The following is an 18969-nucleotide window of genomic DNA, read 5'->3' as shown; positions in this document are numbered from 1 at the left end:
TTTTAATATATAAAGAAATCAATATATTTTGTTTGAAGACAGTAAGAAAATATCACCAAAGAATTTGAAATATATGTGTTGTAAATTCTTATAAAATTAAATTAGGTTGTTGACTTTTCTTGCTAGCATAGTCTGTTTTTTAATACTAAATTATATAATTTTTGTATCACTTTCTAGGAAATTCGTTGGCACAACCTAGCCCTGCAAACATTGCTTTGAAGTAATTAAGACTCTGGTTCTTAGAAACTTCATGTTCAAGTGTATAATCATGTGTGTATAAGTAAACTCTTCTTCCTCTAGTGTTTCCAAATACATGTATTATCCAATCAAAGATTCAAAAGATCAATTTCACAAAAATGAGCAATGTTGAAGGAAATGATACACTGAATACTCTTTATGAGGTTTCATTGAGAGGTAGTGTTTCTGAGTTAGAAACTCTTATTGGAAGAGACCCTCTTCTCCTTCACAGAATTTCCTTAACATCATTCACTGAAACTCCTTTGCACATATCAGCTTTACTTGGCCACCTTGATTTCACAAACTCCCTTCTCACTCAAAAACCTCAACTTGCTCTTGAGACTGACCATTGCAGTCGCACCCCTCTTCATCTGGCTTCTGCAGAAGGCCATGTAGAGATTGTTCATGTTTTGCTGCAGACATGTGAAGATGCATGCTTGATGAGTGACCAAGATGGAAGAATCCCTCTTCATTATGCAGCTATGAGAGGAAGAACAGAGGTTGCAAGACAGTTGATTAGTGGAGCAAAGTCAGAATCTGTGATGGTGTTTGATGGATCAGGAAAAACTGTGTTTCACCTTTGTGTTGAGCACAATCACTTGGAGACCTTGAAGACACTGGTGCAAGTTGGAAATGTCAGAGAGGATTTTCTGAACTCTGGAGACTTTCATCATGGAAATACCATTCTCCATTTGGCTGTTATGTTCAAGCAGATTGAGGTATGTTATTCCCCTTTTCTTTTATCAGCTAAGTTATCTGAGTTTTATAATTCATCAGGGTTTTTTATTTGGCCCTTTGTCTTCAAATTTCCATCATTTGTTCCTTTAAATATAATACTTGTTTTCAAGGTTTGGAACACCATTTTAAGTTATCATTTGAATGATTAAAGAAGTGAAACTAGTCTCACTACATTGAAATTCAACTCATGTTTAACAAAGATGACATGAACATGGTAAGATTTGCATGGAAAATAGTCCCTAAAGCAATAATGGAATAGTTGTCTTGCCTTTACTTGATTTGATTTTTCATCACACTGCATAATCTTATGTAATAAACTTAATTAATGTTCGGTGTATGTTCTTAGAGTGTAAGGTACTTGCTCTCAATATCCAAAATAAAAGAAGAAGCAAATATTCAAAACAAGATGGGTTACACTGCTTTGGACATGTTAGATCAGGTTCCAAAAGACATGAGAAGTCTTCAAATAAAACTAATGCTGGTGGATGCTGGATTCAAGAACAATGAAAATAACCAAGTACATCATCCACCATCTGCATCAATCATAGATGTTCCTTCATCAAGAACACAGAATCCAAATGAAAAGTTTTGGAGTAACTCTTTGAAGCGTGTGAACAAGCTCTTACAGCTTAAGAGTGGTAGGTTGGAAGAAATGAGAGGGATGTTGAGTTTGGTGTCTACAATGATCTCAACCGTGACCTTTGGTGTTGTGATGAATCCACCAGGTGGTGATTTAAGTATACACCCGTTGTTACAAATGCAATATCGAGAAATGTTCGCAAGTTTCTTAACGATGAACACTATCTCTTTCATTGCATCACTTGGTGTCACTCTCTTACTTATAAGTGGAGTTCCCTTAAGGAATGAAGTCACAATGGGGCTCTTATCAGTAGGCACAGGTGTCTGTCTAACATTTCTTGTGCTTACTTATATATATGCTGTGCCTTTGAACAAAAATCTGCATTTTGGGGAAACATTTTCTGTGTTGTTTTCTTGGCTTGGACTTGTTGGGGCAATAGTTGTGTTTACCATAATTCGTGTAATTTCTAAGCTAGCGAAAGTTTTGTAGCATGGAACTAAAGGTGGTTGAAACCTTGTCTAGAACATATTGTTTACAGTTTCTCTCTCCTTTGTTTCTATTTTTGTTCTGTTTCTACCTTTAAGAAATATTTAACACTTTGAAGAATCATAAATATAGTTTTTTTTTCTTCATTTTTCTACTTTCAGTCTGGTCCAATTCATTAAGAGGAAAAAAAAAATCAGAAAACAATAAACAATTTTATAATTAAAAAAAGAAACGTATAAATAAAGTGATCTCCATGCCAAAACCCAACTCATTAATTTCTGTATACTTCCTCTCTTGCAAAAAATTAGATCAAGATTCAAACACATCCATGTTACCCCAATCTTCATTGTTAAATAGTTAATTACATCAGGAGTATCATTAGTTATTTATATTTAAATCACATCTAGACCCTACTCTGATGATCAAATTACATAAGCATTTAAATTACATGTATTACCTACATTTCTGCTTGCACTGAAGATGAACATGAGTACAACACTTATAACAGATGAAGCAAATACATCATTTGCTTACACTGATGTTCAAATTACATAAACACTTAAATTACATATACTACCTACATTTCTGCTTTCCTGTAGATGAACACAAGACTTGTAACAGATGAAGCAAATACATCATTTGCTTTGTTTAGAAGCAACTGTTCGCTGAACAGTTGAAACACCATCTACAAATTTTGTCCGGAAAAGAACATTTGCGTTATTGAACATGCCTTCCTTCAAGGAAACCACAATAAACTGCAAGTACAAATAACCAAAAGAAATGAGGTCAGTGGAAATGAGGAAATAGCTGGAGCATTGAAAATAGTCACGAGTTGTAACAGCTGAAATATTTTCAATTGTTTTTAGTAAAAAAAAGCCTTCTGAAACTAGATGAACTTTATAACATATCATTCATGAAAAATAAAGAAGTTGACAACCAAAAATTCACATGATCAAACATGTTCTCTTAATAATTTTTGTAACCTGAAATAAGAGATTCTTGGCAATTATATTTTGAATTCGAAAGCCAAAATTGCAAGACATCACACGACAATATCAACAATTTTACTCTACCTGAGAGTGTGGAAAGTGAGCCTTTATCATTCTCCCTATGTTTTGTGTGTGGCTCAAATCAAGAGCTGCATCAACCTGCAAGAATTAAACAAGAAACATTTGGCCCAACCACAATCATTGCTTGAATTGTATAAAAAAGACAGTTCCCGGTGTAAATGGTAGAGAAATAAGATAATGCGTTTTAATGCATAGAACATAACTAGTACACAGATAATCATCCCGTTCACTCCACTATATGGTCTCAATTATACATTTTTCGATAATGGATTTATCTGTAGTAATCTTACTGTAAGGTTTGGCTTGAGAGGAGTGCTATAATACGATAATATACAAAATTATCCAATCATACCTTCTGATTTTTTTAAGAATTAGCTCTCCTATTTCGTCCTTTTCTCTTGACATCAGTTACCATGTTTTCTGATCGTATCACAATACATTTTCCTAATTACTTGGGATTATGATTAGTAAAGTAAAGGTTAGTGCTCTAGGATGGCATCTCTGAGGTTGACATATTACTGTAAGTTCCAACTGGAACAACATTATCACGGGGAAGGATCAATAGCACTGAATTTTATAGCAAAATACAAACATTAAACAAACATTTTTTTAGTTAAATATATAGGCATGCACAAAATGCATAAAGGAAAAATTGAAAAATAAACAGTTTGTTCGGGATAAGTTATGTGCCAAGCATGCATCAACAACTCAGATCCTAAGGTTTTTTGTAGGACCCCATCAGTGTATATAGAGGCGAACTTATATGATTTCAGTATTTCACTGTAATGAATTCAATGCAGTCTATTTGTAAGTACTTTAACAAATAAGATAACTGGCATTCCACAAAAAAATTACAAAGAAAAACATACCTCGTCAAGGATGTAAAGTGGAGCAGGTTTGAACAGAAGTAGTGCCAGAATCAGAGAAAGTGCAAGCAGTGATCGCTGACCTCCACTTAATTCAGACAACGACTGCTTCCACACACTTCCAAATGCAACACGAACCTCAAGACCGTCAAGGAAGCTGCCTCCTTCTGGAGGTTCTAGCTTAGCCATTGTTCCCGGTAATAGTGTAGAAAAGATAGACCCAAAGTCCCTGGATGAAAAGAATAGAAACGTGATACTCAACCAGTGTATTAAATGGATCATTTTTTTGTGAAACCCATTCTGTTTTTAACAGATTAGATTACATTTATTTCCTTAGGGATATGACTTTCTTTTATATGGCACCGAAGTTGGATTACAGCTTTACTTAGTCTCCGTCCTGTGATCCTATTTTTAATGCGAGTAATGAAAATATCACTGTCCAAAAAATTCTATACTGGATTGACCTCTTGGCTATTTGATCACAACGGATCTGACATCATGTTAACTCACTCAACTATCAAAAAGCTAATATATACAACAAACATAAATAGAGTGGCTCAAATTATACTAAACAATTAATAACTCACTTATTTACTTTGACCCAGGTAACATTTAGTGTCTCCTTCTTCTTCTCATCTAGCTCTTCGATCACCTTCTTGATTTTGGACTTGTCATTCTAGGCCAGAAAAGAAAAGAAGAATAAGCACTTACACAAGAAAGTTAAAAAATTGTGAAAATAGTTTAAAATTCACCTCAATAATATTTTTTTTGGACATCAAATCATTGTACTCGTCCTCTGCCTTCTCAAACATAGCCATCACTTTCTTGTTTACCCTTTTCTCAAGCCTTAAGTATGCAAAACAATAAAATACAAAAGTGTTACTACAATAAATTAGGACACATAATTTTAGTAAGCACATTAGTCAATAATAATAGAGTTTCAAAGCATCAGACCCAGATTGCTCAGCCTGAAGCTTTTCAAGCTGTTCCCTTGATTTACTTGGATCACAGGAAGAAAAATCATAATCTGTCCCACTTCTACCAAACAATTGTTTTTCAGAAGCAATCCAAGCATGCTTCTCAATTAATTTATCTACTCTGACAGAGCAGTCTTTCTGTTCCATCTCCATTCGTTTTACCTGGAATAATAGAATAAAGAGATGATTTTTAAGCACTCAATTTCAAGTGTTACAGGCAAGAGTTGTTAAAATGTTACCTCATTTTCCATCCTCTTCCTCTCTAGATTACTCTCAGTAATTTTATGTTCAAGCTTTTGTTGCTCTTTAATGATAGCACTGATTTCCTTATCACGTTCTTTCATTTTCAGGCGAACTGATTTCAGCTCTGATTGAACTTGATCCAGATTATCCCGTGCAGCAACAACCTATAGCACATAGGGTTGAGAACACAATCGTGCACTACAGAAAGAGATCTAATAAACATAAATACAAATACTTACTTTGGATTTTTGCTCTTCTACATCGGAGGCAAGATTGCTTATTAGTGTTCCCAATGATTCTAACTGATTCTGCAAGGATGCTTGCTCCTGGATAACAGCTTCCATTTCCATTACAAGTCTCTCCTTTTCACTATCATGCCCCTAAAAACCAGAAAGCAACCAATTAACTTTTAAACTGTAATGATTATTTATGGTGCATTTGGTAAGAAAGAATTAGAGGGGGAGGAGACGGAAATTAGTTGGTGTTTGGGAGGGGAGAAATATGTTGTAAATAACTGTAGAAATTGTAGGATTAGTTGCACTATTTCTGACCCAGTTCCATTTATTTATTTCTCTCTCCCCTTGTCTCTTTTCCATTTCTCTTCAACTAAACGCATTTAACTTTCACTTTATTTTCATCTATTTATACTCATATTTTTTTATTTCTATCATCAGTATTTCTTTCTTCTATGCCAATATTACTTGGTTAAACTATTTATGTAGGTTATCATTAATTCTGAGCGCTGAATTTTTTGAAAATGTATCCGCGTTTTTTCTTCAACAAGCTACAAACCGCATTCCCCATCTAAACTTAAGATCGGACACATGATTTCTTTCATTGTAGCTACTAGCTGATTCCACAATCTATATCAATATTGCCCAAGATACTATTTTATTCATTCAAAATTTGTTCAGGCAGATGGGCGTACATCAGGCCAAAAACGCATAGAAGTTCTAGAAATTCGTTTATGGTACTTTCAACAATTATTGAAGGCAGCATTGTCAAATAAGGGAACACATGCAAGCCAATAGAAAAGCATTCTCAAGCGAACGGAATAAGAATGAAAACTACTTTCAGTAAGTGTTAAATATTGGCTCATGAAAAGCTCCATTACATCTACGTTATACTGAAATATCCAGCAGACCATCACAAGAAACCCAACCTTTTGTCCCAACATGATTTTGACTCATTCTAACAACAGGAGTTTTACAGGTACTAACTATTTTGACCCCTCATCCTAGGGTTTTGTCTTTATTGAGTTGTACTAAATCAGTTAAAGGAATCATATGATTTAAAAAATAATTTTCAAACATACCTTCAGATCTTTTAAAGATGACTGCATTTGAGATTTTATAGATTTTATCTTTTTCTCCAATCCTTTTAGTCTACTTTCTCTGTTTTTGTCATGGTCTTTTATTGAATTCTCAAGAGATGAAACAGTTTTGACGCAGTCCTCATACAAAAGTTGCTTGTCATTGATTGTCGATTTTGCTTCATTTAGCTCCTGCTCAATCTTCTTCACCAATTCTCCAAGCTACAAAGAAAAATGAGAAGGTGATTAGGGGTGAAAAGGAGCAGACAAAAGGGGTGAATAACACAGAAAAATATAACTAAAATTACATGGAACTGCAATGTTTGTTCATAGATCAATTTTTGAGAAAGAAAAAGAAATAAAAACCTTATGATGCTCATTTTGCTCAGCTCTGCTCTGAAACAGTGTAAGGTCGTACGACTTCAGTTCTAATTGTGCTTTGAGATCTAAAAATTTTTTCTGAAGCGGAAGAAGCTTTGAGATCTGGATATCATGATAAAAGACAAACCAAAGATTTATGAGATTAAAATTACGTGAAAAATCTGAAAAAATGATCTCATACAAAAAAATGGGCTTAGAAAAATGACTAAGCTTCAAGATTATCAAAAGTAATAAATACCAGAAACAAATGCGTGCTAAAAACTATGAAGTCAAAAGAAAATCATATTGTGTTCAGATCCATTCATAAACGCACCACGTATTTTGCTTTCTAACTCTTTAAACATGGTCAAAATACTCCTAATAAGGCTTGGGGAACCATCCTCCCACGATGTAACTTTTGAGGTTATCTTGGATCAATTCCATTTCTAACAGATGCTAAGCAGAAACGATGTCAGACGAACTAGCATGTATTCTTATCCCCACTAAAATCCTTTTTCCTCTCACCACACCATTTCTCATATGAGCAATGAAGCTCCCAATCCAAAAATATTCGAAGCACGGACATAGCTCTTCGATGACATATCCGACATCAACATGTGTCAAACACTTTGCCGAAGAGTTGAATTAGAGAGAAAAAATTGTGACTTCCAAGAAGGTCCAACACAGCATTAAAAGTGGAAAAGTCCGAAACTTGTTCTGTAAGTTTCTATTTCTCCTTTAAACAAACGAAGTGTCTATTTCTCTTTACCTTGTATTGAGTTTCCACTTTTTTTTTTTAAATTTGCTTTTAGATGAACCTGAGCTACAGAGTGTCTTTTTCAATAATGATGATCAATAAGAGGAGGAATGTTTTAAATGAATTAGATTCTCTTTTAACTTTTTGGATTTCAGATGAATGGATTACATCCTTTTTTGTACTAAGCAACAATATGTTCAGATTGTTATATTTGAGTAACTTTTGTATACATGATTTTGAATATAAAAATCTCCACTGTGGATTTAAATAATTATTGATGATGCATGCAGATTATAGGTATTTAAGTGCCCGTGTCATGTCTGTGTTTCATAGCTTAAAATTCTTCCATTTCTTGAAATTTTCTTCATGTTGAAATTGAAACTTTACTTATTACGAAACTTTATAATTGAAAGCTCTCTAAAGAGCTATTTTCTCTTTTCCCATAGCCCACAAACTTTCGATTCCACTGGATAATATTATTGTATTGGCCCATTTTTAAGTCCACCAATTCTCCTGGTGTTGGCTTGCTGATCTATTTTAGAAAGTCAAAGTTCCCAACAACATGAAATCTCTTAGTTGGACCACCGTACATAACAAAACTAATAAACAATATCTAGCAAATACCCACAATAATACCCTAGAAAATAGTTTCATGTTTGTGTTTTATGCTCTTCTGGTTGTGAAAAAATTAACAATTTATTTTGTATATTCAACCCTAGCTAGATACTTTTAGTTCAGACGTTTATGAAGTCTTGAGGAAAACTGAATCTCTAAAGAGAGCAAGTTATCATATGCTTTAAGGCCAAATAAGGCCAAAACCTAAAATACCCTTTCTTTTGAATAAAACAATGTTGTACTTTTTTGAGGTCCTGACCTAGTACTAGTAACCATTTTAGAAGTGATTTTAATAGACATATGGTGAATTTAATTAATTAATGCCTTGTTTTTTCGTATTTTCTTTCTAAAGGAGGATTTGTTTCACCCCTGCTTCTTTATTTGTATTTTTCTCTACTCTGGTGATTTTTCTAAGAAAAAATAAACATGATAATGCATACTATCATTATATAGAGAATCTTCACTACCCACCATTAATTATAACAAATAGGCGGCTTTCAATGCAACAAAAGGGAAACCTACCTGCATCTTTACTTCAAGTAATTGACCCCCTACCCAAATAAATTATAGGCTAATCATTCCTATATTTAAACTTGCAAATGCAGTAGCAGAAAAATAAAACAAATATAAAAATACAATGTAAAATCGCATATGTTTTCAAAGTTTCCATATAATTCTGGAAAAAGAAGGTCTTCGGAGTCTACCTTTGCCTCGATCTCTGACAACCTTCTTTGATGCACTGAGAGTTTTGACTCAGCCTCAGCCAAAGCATGAAGTCGTCCCAACAAATCACCACTTCCCCTGTTACAACAAACCCGTTACAAAATGTACAGAAGTATACTGAATTGCTTAAAATGACATCAGATACAAACATTGAATAACTAAGTGGCTGCATCAACTACTAGAAACATAACTCCTTTAAAGTAAAGTATATAAACTCTTTAACGTTGTAAAAAACTCTATTCTATTATGCTTTACTGATCAGTGTATTGGACAGAAAACAATGTGTATTCTGGTATAGGACCATACTTCCTGCTTCCACCAGTCAGAAGACCCCTTGGTTGAAATATATCTCCTTCAAGAGTGACACTTGTTGTGTAAATGTCCCTATTAAATGCCACCTATTAGACATCCAACAAAAAAAAGAAAGGGAATAAGACTTAGATGATCATGTGGCAGATTAGAAGAGTATGATTGTAAAAGGCATAATATCAATACACATCATAAATCTAATGCCAATTGTAACTGAACATTAAAAAAGGTCCATCACTCGTTACCTCCTTTGCAGCATCAATGGTTTTGCAAACAAAGGTTGAACCAAATACATATTCCATTGCACTCTAGCAACAAACATAAAATTAAGTTAGAAAATATGTAGTTTAAAAAAATGAATCAAAACCGGAGCACCAAAATTTCCTGATCACTGATCAAGACAACCGACAAGATAATATGCAAAAACAAAAATAGAGAACATTATTAGAAACTTCAAGTGGTATGAAAAATGCTCAGTAACGATGTAGTGGGTACCACAGCATGATTAAAAAAATAAATTGCAATTCAAGAAGCAAACCTTTAATTCTTCTTCATAACCAACCAAAGAAAGGGCTACTTCAGCATTCCCCTTGCCCACCTTAAATGGAAGTGGAAAATTTCTTCAGCTTCTACTGACGAAAAGTTAAGTACATAAAGTAATTTAAAAAGTAAAAAGTTCCAGTGACCAACCAGTCTAACAGCAGCTTGTTGAACTCTTGAGGGAACGGGATGGGATTGTATTTTGTTCAGAGGTATAATTGTCACTCTTCTTCTAAGATTTCCATTTTGTAGTAGCTGCTTTCCAGTATTTTCTGTGTCAACAACAACATTATACAACTTTCCACCAGCTGTAACCTGAAAATGGTAAAAATTCAGGGCTTAACCTAAGAATTTTCATTCATAAATTTAGGTACAAGTTATCACGATATCCAACCTCTAGGGCAGTCATTGTGGAACTATCCTTTACTTTGATGAGTTTTGCAACAACACCTTTCACCTTTGACCTCTCAAAGTTCTTGACAGGATCACGGTAAGTAAATTCAACATTGGCCAGGTAAGCTGAAAGATTGCGTATCTCATCCTTCCACTTTTGCACACAGTCCATCTCAATCGTACGCTCCTGTAAGTTATTTTACAAGAGCATTTACTTAAACAAGACTTGTATAAACATTTTTAAATTGGAAAGAAACTAGCAGAAGATCAACCAATCTAACCTTTTGTAAATCCTCCATCTCACCCTCTTTATATGAAAGAGACTCCAACTCAGTTCTTATATTCTCCACATCTTTTTGTCTGGAGTTGAGCTCTCTTACGACAGCATTAGCTTCTTCACGTTTTGACTTTAATTGATTTGTTTTTTCCTTCAGTTCCTTTTCACAATGGCTAATCTTGGCTTTCAGTTGTTTCAATTCAGTCTCAGCACTCCCGACTGCTACCTTTGCATCCCTTAGTTGATCCTCCAAGCACTTCTCCTCATTACCACTGCTTTTGCCGGCTAAAACACCCTGTCAAAATTCGAGCAACAGCATAAAATAAGCACCAAAAGAAATCCCACTGATAGACATCACAGAACCAGACAACTTTAAACCAGTTACCTGGTATTCTTTTTCATGCTCCTCTAGACTCTTTGTAAGCTCGTCAACTGTATTTTTCAGACCTGATGCCCCCTCTTCAGCCTTTTTAACAGCAGACGCCTTGTCGTCTACAGATTGCTTCAGCTCTTCAATGTTTTTAACAATCTTAAAACCCAAACGATTCAAAAACCAAATATTAGCTTCTCAAAATAGAAATAACTCAAAACATTAGTAGCAAAGAATTGGCAACAAAATCTTCAAATTGAGCAAACAGTGAATTTAGAACAGCACTGACATACATTTGCTCTGTTGGCTTCTTCACTCCTCAAAGAGTCTTCTTTGTTATTTAATACAGACGTTTCCCTCACAAGATTCTGGGAAAGCGCATCTACCTTCTCTGAGAGAGATTTCATTTCTCCACCCATGCTAGCTTCCTTTTCAGCAGACAACTGAGCTATTTTGGCCTCCATTTCCTTCAGTTCCACCTGATTTGTTTTGACACCAGCATCAATCTCAGCTATCTTGCCTTTCACTTCTTCCACCTCCAAAGCAGCATTGTCTTTAATCCTCTCCGCTTGAACATAATCATAAGCAATACAGAACCTTCTCAGCCTATCTAAGTCTGCATTGCCATTAGCCCATTGCATGTACTGTGTCTTTTCTTTCCTTAACTTCTCTAGAGCAGGCAGTATTTCTTGATCAAGAAGATTGTTAATCTCGTCAACCTTACTCTGCTTCTTCTCAAGTGTTTTTAGAGCAGCCTCTTTCTTTGTCTCGTACATTCTCGTCCCTGCAGCTTCCTCAAGCATAGACAATATCTCTGGCGGTTTCATATTCAAAACCTTAGTGATCCGCCCTTGCATTATAAGGAAATGTGGATTATTAACATTTAGCTGCACTGAATGAAAAAGGTTCTGAACTTGACTAGGCTGTGCAAGCTTCCCATTGATCAAATATTTGTTCCTTCCCCCGACAACAATCTGCATTGTACCCCAATACATAACACAATAAACAAAACGATAATGCATACAGTTAATCATTGGTAGTTAAAATTTCCTTTTAAAATGGAATGGCCTCTCAACCCAAGAACAAAACAAAACAACTTCAAACTTAAAAGGTAAACGCAGTGAATCAATCGAAGAAGCTTCTAAACTTAAAATCCCCCCAAAACAAGATTAATTTTCCATTTTAAATTATAATTTAATCTTTTTATGGTATTAAACATAAGTTAAATACTATTTCAATAAAAAATTGTTAAGTTGGTCGTACATAACTAAAGCCATCACTATCATAAGAAAAAAAAAAGAAAAATCAAACTATTAAACTGAACCCATAATTCTATCTCGCCAAATAACATAATGATATGTTTGCATAAGAAACAAAAAAAAAAAGAAACGCAGATATTGATACATTCTCATTTTTATTAATTTAGCTAAAGATAAAATTAATAAAAAGGAGAGAAAATTTTATCCTTAGCAACAAAAATTCAATTATTTACTTCCATTCTATTTTCGCATCATTTCAATTGTCAAAATTCCCTCCATCCCCTCACTTTTCTTCCTCTCAAGCAAACAAAGTCTCTAAAAATGGAATTAAGCATAAAACATGAGATAAATAAACCTAAAATGTAGAGACAACTAAAAAAATATGAATTGGAGTTGATGGATTTCAAAAATTAGTACGGGGCCCTATATTCTAACCAATGTTGTGGAAACCAGTCCAGAATCAATGATCATTTGGTCATCTATTAACCGGTTTACATTAAAGAAGATTATATATAATTTGATAAATCTATTATAACGTTAAAAATATTTATCATAATAAAGAACTAATATATGAAATAACAAAAGAAATTAACACAATATAATTCTACAATTCAAATTTTAAAACATCAACACCGTAAAGTACATAATATCCAAAATCAAATTCTTAACAACAATAAAAATTCTTCCAAAAAACAGTAGTGTATAAATAGTTAATATATCTAGGCAATCATTGTCACTTCTTAAGATTTTGATTACTTACTGAGTTGATTATTGATTTCGTGTAAAAAGGATGTGAAGATGCATAACAATTCAAAACGATCTTTCATAAGATAAACTCAAGTACATCTTGAAAATTCATCGACAAAAGTAACAAAATACCTAAAACCCAAAAGACGAATAGGTCCCCAAATATCAGAATGGATGATAGAAAAACTAGATTTACATTGTAATTGAGACATTTTAGGAAAGGCAGATCTAACATGTTTGTCTAGTTGACATGACTCACATTCTAAGGTTTGGAAACCACTAAGTTCAAGACACATTTATTTTAACTTGGACAGATGAGGGTGACCAAGCCGATCATGTAACATTGGCAGACATGTAGTATTTCTTGGTTTCAGGAGAGTAACACCGATGCCATTTTTGGAGTCAGGAATAGCCCAAGAAGACACATTTGAGAGCACGAGAAGAAAGCTTTTCGAGACCTGGAAACATGTCGTGAACAAAACATACACAACCAAAAACCCGAGGAGAAATGTGAAAGAGAGGGGTATCTGGAAACAAGATGGAGAAAGGGACTTTATGATTCAGAGATGCAAGTTGTTCATGTACTTAGAACTTGAGATGACTGTGTCAAGCTGTTGGACTTGAGGCATAGGTAGTTTCAGCCTGAGAGACATTGGCAGTTTTGGAGGAAAACCATGTAAAGAGTAACAGTTTTCCTGAGTGTGACACATCCTTTTGCAATACGTGCATTGAGAATGCTCGCGACCTTCACATTCACCTCCTCTAGGTCCACATCCTCCTCTTCTTTGAGTTACGGTCATAACAAATGGTTCTACTCGAATAGGAGATTCTAGAGTTTCATATGAAGCGTCGACTTCTAGAAACATCCGCAGGTCAACCATGACATGATCTCCTTCACGAATGAAGCACAATCAGTCGTGGAAGACCTACAAATGTTTCTAGAAGTCTACACTTCATGAAATGAAGAGGCTGGATAAATACTCTATGGTGATGATTCTTCGTGCCATTCATCCAGACTTCAATCACATGAAAGATCAACTTCCGACCTCTCATGAGGTCCCTTCCATGGACACCTTGATCCAACGCATGATTTGTTTCCCAAAAGTCCCAACATACGAAACTCTAGAATCTCCTGTTCGAGTAGAACTAACTGTTATGGCCGCAACTCGAAGAGGACGTGGACCTAGAGGAGGTGAATGTGGAGGTCGCGAGCATTCTCAATGCACGTATTGCAAAAGGATGTGTCACACTCAGGAAAACTGTTACTCTTTACATGGTTTTCCTCCAAAACTGCCAATGTCTCTCAGGCTGAAACTACCTATGTCTCAAGTTCAACAGCTTGACACAGTCATCTCAAGTTCTAAGTACATGAACAACTTGCATCTCTGAATCATAAAGTCCCTTTCTCCATCTTGTTTCCAGATACCCCTCTCTTTCACATTTCTCCTCGGGTTTTTGGTTGTGTATGTTTTGTTCACGACATGTTTCCAGGTCTCGAAAAGTTTTCTTCTCGTGCTCTCAAATGTGTCTTCTTGGGCTATTCCTGACTCCAAAAATGGCACCGGTGTTACTCTCTTGAAACCAAGAAATACTGCATGTCTGCCAATGTTACATGATCGGCTTGGTCACCCTCATCTGTCCAAGTTAAAATAAATGTGTCCTGAACTTAGTGGTTTTCAAACCTTAGAATGTGAGTCATGTCAACTAGACAAACATGTTAGATTTGCCTTTCCTAAAAGGTCTCAATTACAATGTAAATCTAGTTTTTCTATCATCCATTCCGATATTTGGGGACCTAGTTGTATTTCGTCTTTTGGGTTTTAGGTATTTTGTTACTTTTGTCGATGAATTTTCAAAATGTACTTGAGTTTACTTATGAAAGATCGTTTTGAATTGTCATGCATCTTCACATCCTTTTTACACGAAATCAAGAATCAATTCAGTAAGTAATCAAAATCTTAAGAAGGGACAATGATTGCCTAGATATACTAACTATTTATACACTACTGTTTTTTGGAAGAATTTTTATTGTTGTTAAGAATTTGATTTTGGATATTATGTACTTTACGGTGTTGATGTTTTAAAATTTGAATTGTAGAATTATATTGTGTTAATTTCTTTTGTTATTTCATATATTAGTTTGCTTGAAAGGGTTCAAGTCATATGCGACACACACCGTGGTTCCGGGCTTCGGCCCGTTCTTCAACGCCATCACCGGCTCAGTTCAGGAAAATCGAACGTATTGGAGGTTGCGACCGTCCTCAATGCACATATTGCAAAAGGATGGGTCACACTCAGGAAAACTGTTACTCCTTACATAGTTTTCCTTCCAAAACTGTCAATGTCTCTCAAGCTAAAACTACTGAGTCCAAGTTCATGTTCACTGAGGACGAGTATCAAGAGTACCTACGCCTCAAGTCCATCAGCTTGACACAGTCATCTCAAGTTCCAAGTACATCAACAGCTTGCATCTCTCAATCCATGGAAAGTCACAATTTATGGGTAATTGATCTCGGTGCTTCTGACCACATCTCTAGTAATACCTCCTTGTTCTCAACCATTTCATTTCAAGACAAACCTCATTTTATAACCCTGACAAATGGCTCTAAAACTTCCTCAAAGGGAGTCGGTTGAGTCATCTTGTCTCCCTCCTTAAATCTAAAATTTGTCTTTTTTGACCCTAATTGTCCCTTCAATTTAATTTCCTTAAGCCAGTTAACCAAAAATGTTAAATTGTTCAACAACCTTCGATAACAAATCTTTTGTCATACAGGAGTGTGGTTCAGGAATACAGATTGGAGAAGGATATGAAGCAGGAGGATTATATCATTTTGGATCTCGCTCGAGTGTCATGTGTTGCAGCCCCTAGTCCTAAAACATACACATAATGATTGTCTAGATATACTAACTATTTCTGCAAGTAGAACTTCAGAAATAAATTCAATATATATATATACACACACATACACACAATTTATAATCTATAATTTTATAGCAATAATTCTCTCCTCCCATTTTATATTTCTGTTTACATAAAAAATAGAAATAAATTATGTTAAAACTAACTCTACTCTGATTTTAAGAGCCTAACAAATTACTTATCATCCACTCACTATTTTTTTATGTGACAACCTTTATTAGTATTTTCTCTTTACGAAATCATTCACAATTTTTTATTTTTTATGCAACCATCTTTACTAAAAAAATAAATCTTTAAAGTATATAGAGGACAAAATATCAATTTCTCACTCTTTACCCAATATGTCCGAATTTCGTAACACCGAGTGTAACTTCCAAGCCATCATTATCCAAAAATAAATAAAAAGATTAAGAATTAAAATAGTTAACGTCTAAAAAAAATTATATTGACTTCCTCTATCCCTTTAATTAAAACACATAAATTCAGAAAAACAGCTACAAAACGTACAACTAAACCAAACACAGCAAACAAAGCCTACTATACTAGGGAAGGATTTTAGAAATTTCTAGTTAATTAATTGCTATAAAGATGAACTCATTTTCTCTTTACTTCCATCATCTCCTAATTTCAAATGTCAAAATCCCAAAAACAGCCTCAATGAGAGAGAAAAGCATCATAGGCAAATAAACCCAAAAGAAAGAGACCTATAAATACACCGGGTAAGCCCCGTCAGTGAGTGACTTGAGTAAATTACCAGAGAATTTGGTTCAAACTTAGTAGACTTCCTTGTACTCCCTCAAGACTTAAACATAAGCCAAAAGAATAGTATGCATAAGAGACTTCAACATAACCAAATCTATCTAATCTAAGCCTTATTTAATAGTATAATTCCTAAAACATACTTCATCTAACAGTAATTCTATTTCCAACGACTAGTTTTTATTCATAATGTGATACTTTACCCCAGAAAAAAAACATATGCTTTTTAACTGAAAACAGTGAAATTAAAACAAGAATTGGGAACAAGAAGAAGAAGAAAAAGTGGGAACCTGTCTTGTGACTGTTATCTCGTGATGGCCTTCGTACCCGAGAGGGCTTCGCGACCGGTCGGAGTTGTCGAAGACGATGGAGACGGTGGCTTTGGTGATTCCGGCCTGGCCCTGCTTGTAGACGAGTTCCTGGAGGTTGGAAGCCCTAACCTGCTGCAAATTGGTGATGCCAAGAACGAAGCAGATGGAATCGAGAATGTTCGATTTTCCTGAACCGTTCAAGCCGGTGATGGCGTTGAAGAACGGGTCGAAGCCCGGAACCACGGTGCGCGTCGCGTATGACTTGAACCCTTCCAAGCAAACCTCCTTGATGTGCATGGCGAAAAGGGTTCGCAAAACGAAACGCGAAACGGCGGCGTTCGGTTGAAGGAGGACGAGAGAGTGTGAAGAGAATGAAAATTTTGAATTGGAATAATAAAAATGAGTTCTTTTGGGGGATTTTGCTTTGCTTTCTCTGGTGGGGTGTTGAAGTTGAGAAAGGGAATCGCAAATCAAAGGCGGGAAAATTTAGGGAAATTCAAAATGAGGCTCCATCTCGCTATTCTAGGTTTTCTTAATTGCTGATGGTGATAATGAGATCAATTTAATTTTTATTTATTAATTAACAAATTTAAATTGTGGCAAATATTTATTTATTAATTATCAATTCAAATTTACTTTATAGTGATTATTTTTATATTCGTGTGTGAAATTAATGTTCTTAAATTATATATTTATATCATTCATTATCTCCAATTGGCTTATCTTTTTAAATTTCTCAATAAACCCTCTTTCAATTCTTTAATTTTCATATTTATGTTCATTTTTTTATGCATATTTAAAAACATCTTCATATTTTTATACTCCTTTGTTATATTCTCTTGACTTTTTCGGGATAGAATAGTTAGTTATTTTTGGTAAAGAAAAATATTAGATGGTGACTTTGGTGATTTAATAACCACTTCATCATGATTGATATGAGTAAAGATACTAAGATGGGTAAGGTCTCATAGAGAACGTTTAATATGAGTCTTCCAAAAAAATGTAGATCAACATTTTTTCCTAAGTGTCATTATGTTGCATGCAATTTTTTTTTTTGTGTGTGTTATAATTATTGAATTGTTTGAGATTAACTCGTAACGTTATTCTTTAAATTCGATTGGAGGTTAAAATATTATAATTACTGTAAAAGTGTTTTTGTATTCATTTCTCTTTTCAAATATATCACATTTTTTTTTAATATATTACAACAATAAGAGATGGTTATTTTAAGGACATGAATTCAAGAATAATGGTAGTTTGAATGATGACATTTCATTATTTTATTCATACGAAATTAAATCGTAAATATATTTTTTTCAATCGAGTTTTATTTATAACAATCATCGTCTTTCTATTATTTTTTTTCTAAACTTTTTAGTTATTTTCTTTTTAATCTGTAATTAAATATTTAGTAGAATAAGTTTATCTTTTGTCTTTTTTTTTAAGTCCTGATATAAAATGTGTTGCATGTGATGATAAAGGGGCTCAATGCAAATTTCTATTCGGTTACGATTATAATGGTGTATTCTAATAATTTAGGTAAAGCAACCTGTGTGGATAGACCATGTGGGAAGTATCTTTGAAGTATAGGAAAGTTTATCAAAGTAAAGGGAGGTAGTAATAATTTTATATGTGCTCATATATATTTTAACTTATGTATTGGGTTCAATTAAGATGATATTATTATTTCATTGGAAACCAATTTGTGATCAGTAATGCAGAGTGTTTGTAAAATCAATGGTATAAATTGACTTGTCAAAAAATTTATATTGTTTGAGTATAATGATGATATTGAATTGTGTACTTATTTGTTTGGGCCATTATTTTGGGGTTGTTCAAGTATTGTTGTCTTTGGGGCTAAATTGATTTGGCTAAAATTGTCATATTTTATATATTTGATGATTATTTTGAACTAAAATAAGGTGTTGTAATCATTGAATAAGGAACTAAAGTTACATAAATGTCAAATTGGACAACCTAAGTTAAATTGAGTTTAAATTTTGATACAATGTTGAACACATATTCATTGTGCCACTTGCAAAACTCAAACAAGGAGCTTTAGTGGTCTAAAGCTTCGAACGCAACTTTGGGACCGTCCCACACTCACTTAACATGCAACT

At 34.2% G+C, this 18969-nt stretch overlaps 2 protein-coding genes across 2 annotated transcripts; one reads left to right on the top strand and one right to left on the bottom strand.

Annotated features, from left to right (window-relative positions):
* The first annotated feature begins 201 nt into the window (after nucleotides 1-201).
* Nucleotides 202-2187, top strand: LOC114169434 (uncharacterized). The gene is made up of 2 exons (XM_028054577.2): nucleotides 202-956; nucleotides 1322-2187. The coding sequence occupies exons 1-2, from the start codon at nucleotides 357-359 to the stop codon at nucleotides 2042-2044; spliced, it is 1323 nt and encodes a 440-aa protein (XP_027910378.2). The 5' UTR covers nucleotides 202-356; the 3' UTR covers nucleotides 2045-2187.
* A 179-nt stretch (nucleotides 2188-2366) lies between these two features.
* LOC114169433 (structural maintenance of chromosomes protein 2-1-like) lies at nucleotides 2367-17339 on the bottom strand. Its single transcript, XM_028054576.2, has 20 exons — nucleotides 16829-17339; nucleotides 11147-11827; nucleotides 10869-11012; nucleotides 10488-10778; nucleotides 10208-10393; nucleotides 9964-10128; nucleotides 9812-9871; nucleotides 9519-9581; nucleotides 9271-9362; nucleotides 8946-9042; nucleotides 6876-6992; nucleotides 6513-6731; nucleotides 5437-5577; nucleotides 5194-5361; nucleotides 4932-5116; nucleotides 4730-4823; nucleotides 4565-4653; nucleotides 3981-4206; nucleotides 3115-3189; nucleotides 2367-2796 (listed from the first exon to the last, which is right to left on the bottom strand). The coding sequence occupies exons 1-20, from the start codon at nucleotides 17144-17146 to the stop codon at nucleotides 2677-2679; spliced, it is 3531 nt and encodes a 1176-aa protein (XP_027910377.2). The 5' UTR covers nucleotides 17147-17339; the 3' UTR covers nucleotides 2367-2676.
* Between the last annotated feature and the right edge of the window lie 1630 nt (nucleotides 17340-18969).

Source organism: Vigna unguiculata, chromosome 11 (genome assembly GCF_037176805.1).
Source record: "Vigna unguiculata cultivar grain cowpea cultivar isolate G323 ecotype 2 chromosome 11, ASM3717680v1, whole genome shotgun sequence".
NCBI lineage: Eukaryota > Viridiplantae > Streptophyta > Magnoliopsida > Fabales > Fabaceae > Vigna > Vigna unguiculata.
The sequence above is the reverse complement of the archived record's forward strand: the minus strand, read 5'-3'. Positions and strand labels throughout refer to the sequence as shown.